General features: G+C 41.1%; 1 protein-coding gene across 1 annotated transcript; it reads right to left on the bottom strand.

The window, feature by feature from the left end:
- Nucleotides 1-456: 456 nt before the first annotated feature.
- Nucleotides 457-1,456, bottom strand: LOC141152598 (olfactory receptor 6E1-like). Its single transcript, XM_073637152.1, has one exon. The coding sequence runs from the start codon at nucleotides 1,454-1,456 to the stop codon at nucleotides 545-547; it is 912 nt and encodes a 303-aa protein (XP_073493253.1). The 3' UTR covers nucleotides 457-544.
- Nucleotides 1,457-3,302: the final 1,846 nt, after the last annotated feature.

Genomic DNA, 3,302 nt, shown 5'->3' with positions numbered 1-3,302 from the left:
GCTGCCTTCTCTCTGTGGGGGCCCGTCAGAAGTGGGGGCCACTGGTTGAGTTAGTCGGTGTTGTAAGTTCCCAAAGTCGCAGCTGTTCTATCCCAGGCGGGCGGAGATGGAAGGGTGAGACTGTAATGTTGTACCATCTTGGGCATGTGCTGGGACTGTTCTGTGTGTTTATTGTCCGCTTTGTGGTTCAATAAAGTATTGCCACGCTGTTTTACCCTCACCCTGTGTTGTCTGAGTAGCGTTACGCCCATGGAAGACCCTGGGTCCTCACAGTTGCTAATACTCCAAATGATTTAATTAAAAAACACAACTTGTACTGAGCAAAAGCAGAACTTCACATTTGGCTCTATTGAAGAAAAAATTAAAAAAAATAATAATACTGCAACATAATAATACTACTACTAATAATAATAATAGATGCAAAAAAAATCATAATGAGTATGAGTAAAAGCTGGTCTATAAGGGGTAAAGGGTGATAGAAAAAAAATCAGGAAATTGAAATAACCATTTCATTATGTTTCTGTGGTTTGGAAACATTGATACATTATCTAGTTATTTTTCTAAACACGTTTTTTACTTCTCTATTTCTAAAAGTATAAATAAATGGATTTAGAACTGGTGTAACCACAGTGTATGTGAGAGCAAAGAACTTGTCATATTGACTGCCTTTAGGTTTGACATACACAATAATAGCTGAACCGTAAGCCAGGGACGCAACAATGAGATGGGACGAACACGTTGAAAAGACTCTTGTTTTCTTTTTCTCTCTGTCAATATTCAAGACAGTATATATAATATTAATGTAGAATCCTACTAAAGTGAAAAAGGGCAAAACTGTTGAAATAACAGCTGCCAAACTAGTTGTAATATTACTAATAAATGGGTCTGAGCAAGCTAAATTTTGCAACGGGGTCAGATCACAGAAGAAATGGTCTATCTCATTTGGTCCACAAAAGTCCAACTGAAAAGTAAAAATTGTAGGGAAAAAAGCGGTTAAAAAACCAAGAAACCATGACAGGGCAGCTAATTTACAGCAGAATCGACTGTTCATAATGGCTCCGTAACGTAATGGATTATTAATGGCTAGATATCGGTCAAAGACCATCAAAGCCAGTAGAAAACACTCAGTTTCTCCCAAAGCATTAAAGGTATACATCTGGACAAAACAACCAAAAAATGAAATGGTCTTCTTAGTCTGCATGAGGATAGCCAGCAGTTTTGGAATAGTTACCGAGACTATCATTATGTCCAAAATACTAAATATACTGATAAAGAAGTACATCGGAGAATGTAGAGAAGGTTCCATTCTAATCAACTGAATAATAGTAATGTTTCCAAAAACACAAATGGTGTAGGCCAGAAGAACAGAACAGAAGAGTAAATTCTGAAACGAATGGAAGTGGGAAAAGGCCAAAAGAAAAAACTCGTTCACAACAGTTCTGTTGACATACTTCATATTGAATTAAAAAAAAAAAAAAAAGGTAATGGATGACAGACAGTATTATAGATTTAAGGTTATATGGTGTAGACTAATACAAGGAATATTTTGTAAAATTTTGTTAGAGATATTATGGGGGAAAAGAAAACAGGAGAACAAGAGGACCCAACTTATTAATGTTGATAAAAATATAAAAACACAAAGAAAAACTGAGTGTACAGCATATAAAAAGAGACTTTATTAATAGAAGTATAAATACACAATATTATCAATATAATGAATAAATACAAGAGGGAGACAGTACAGAACCACGGGGACACATAGCAGCTAACCACAGCTAGCCAATATGGTAGAATGGTATAAGAGAGAATAAGGGGAGGGGGGAGGGAGCGACCCAAGACAACATGTGCACAAAGTGGCAAGATGGGAGAGGCATCTATAGAAGGATGTCAAGCATTAAATAATGATGGGTATGTGTCCCATATTTCCCCCAAATGGGGGCAGAATAGATAAAGACCATAATACAGGATGCACTCACCAAAAAGGCCACCAAGGGGCGCTAGAGGAGGGGGTCAGGGAACACGGCAGGAGCAAACCAATGTGGGACCTGCGGGCCTCGACGCACGTTTCGCAGGTTTGCTTTGTCAAGAGGCATAGCAGTGAAAGCACCGGCGTCTTTTTAAATATCCCCCCAAAAAAGGGATCACATGTGAACGCTTTAGCCGGAAGTAGATGGCCGCGAAACCGGAAGGCGTGAGCGGCGCATGCGCGGGGATCGTCAGGCCATCCCGCCCCCAAAACGCCCGTCATGACGTCGGCACGAACCCGGAAGTGCTGAAGAGCAAAGTCCGGGGTAGCGCCGACACCATGGAGACAGACGCCTGGGAAGCCAGGAAGGCGAATAGCCCCGAGCATGCGCACCGCCAGGCAGGAAGATCAGATATGTATACCAAAATGTCCATGTCCACATATCCATAATCACATCCTCATCAAGTGTGAGCGATGTCACATAAAGCATATATAGATGAATACAATTATACCAATTGAAATACATGGGAATAATAGATGCATATATAAAAAGGGAGGAGGTAGAAGTGTCCATGATATAAAGGCAATCTGAAAACAGTATCCGAAGATGTCAGTAATCCGTCCATTTCCTTATCTCCGATTTTTGTCAGCGAGAGGGAGGATATCATAGGAAGCGGGCTTCACAATAAATATAGGGTCCACAGAAAGGAGAACTATGTATACACAAAGAGGAAAAATTAAGAAAAAATAAGAAAAGAATTAAAAAATAAAGTAATACAATTAAGAATAAAAACACCAGAAGCAAAAGGGGCTCACAACCATGAAAACATGTGTACAGGAGGGGCCACAGGAGAGCATGCAAAGCATAAACATATAATCAGAATAACAAGATTTGTTCCCACATGTTAGCAAAGGGAAACTGTGGGGACTGTCACTCGAAAAGAGGCACAGGACAAAAACGCACCATATATGTCACAAAAAAGGTGAAAAGCCAAGGTTTTCATTCAAACCCCGCGGTGCCAGGGTATTGAGGGTGATGATCCATCTCGCCTCCTTCTGAGCGAGGAGGCGTTTGGCATTCCCACCCCGGGAGCCAAGACACACCTTATCAATCCCCCGTACTCTTAATGAGCGGGGGTCACAGTTATGAACGGCCTTGAAATGCCGTGGTAATGTCTTCAGCTCCCGGGGATCCGTGGCAGTGCGGGCAGCGCCAATGTCCCGGACGTGTTCCCGAACTCTGATTCTAAGCTCCCTACTAGTTAATCCAATATAGATTAGTTGGCAATCACATGTGGCAAAATAAACCACATGTGTGGTGCCACAAGATATATAA

Source organism: Phyllobates terribilis, unplaced genomic scaffold (assembly GCF_046119375.1).
Source record: "Phyllobates terribilis strain yellow unplaced genomic scaffold, ASM4611937v1 Scaffold_6__1_contigs__length_29720123, whole genome shotgun sequence".
NCBI lineage: Eukaryota > Metazoa > Chordata > Amphibia > Anura > Dendrobatidae > Phyllobates > Phyllobates terribilis.
This window is presented reverse-complemented; position numbering and strand designations above follow the sequence as displayed.

Bases quoted from the DNA above. Each gene is read 5' to 3' on its own strand.
- LOC141152598 (XM_073637152.1), bottom strand. From the start codon at position 1,456: ATGAAGTATGTCAACAGAACTGTTGTGAACGAGTTTTTTCTTTTGGCC.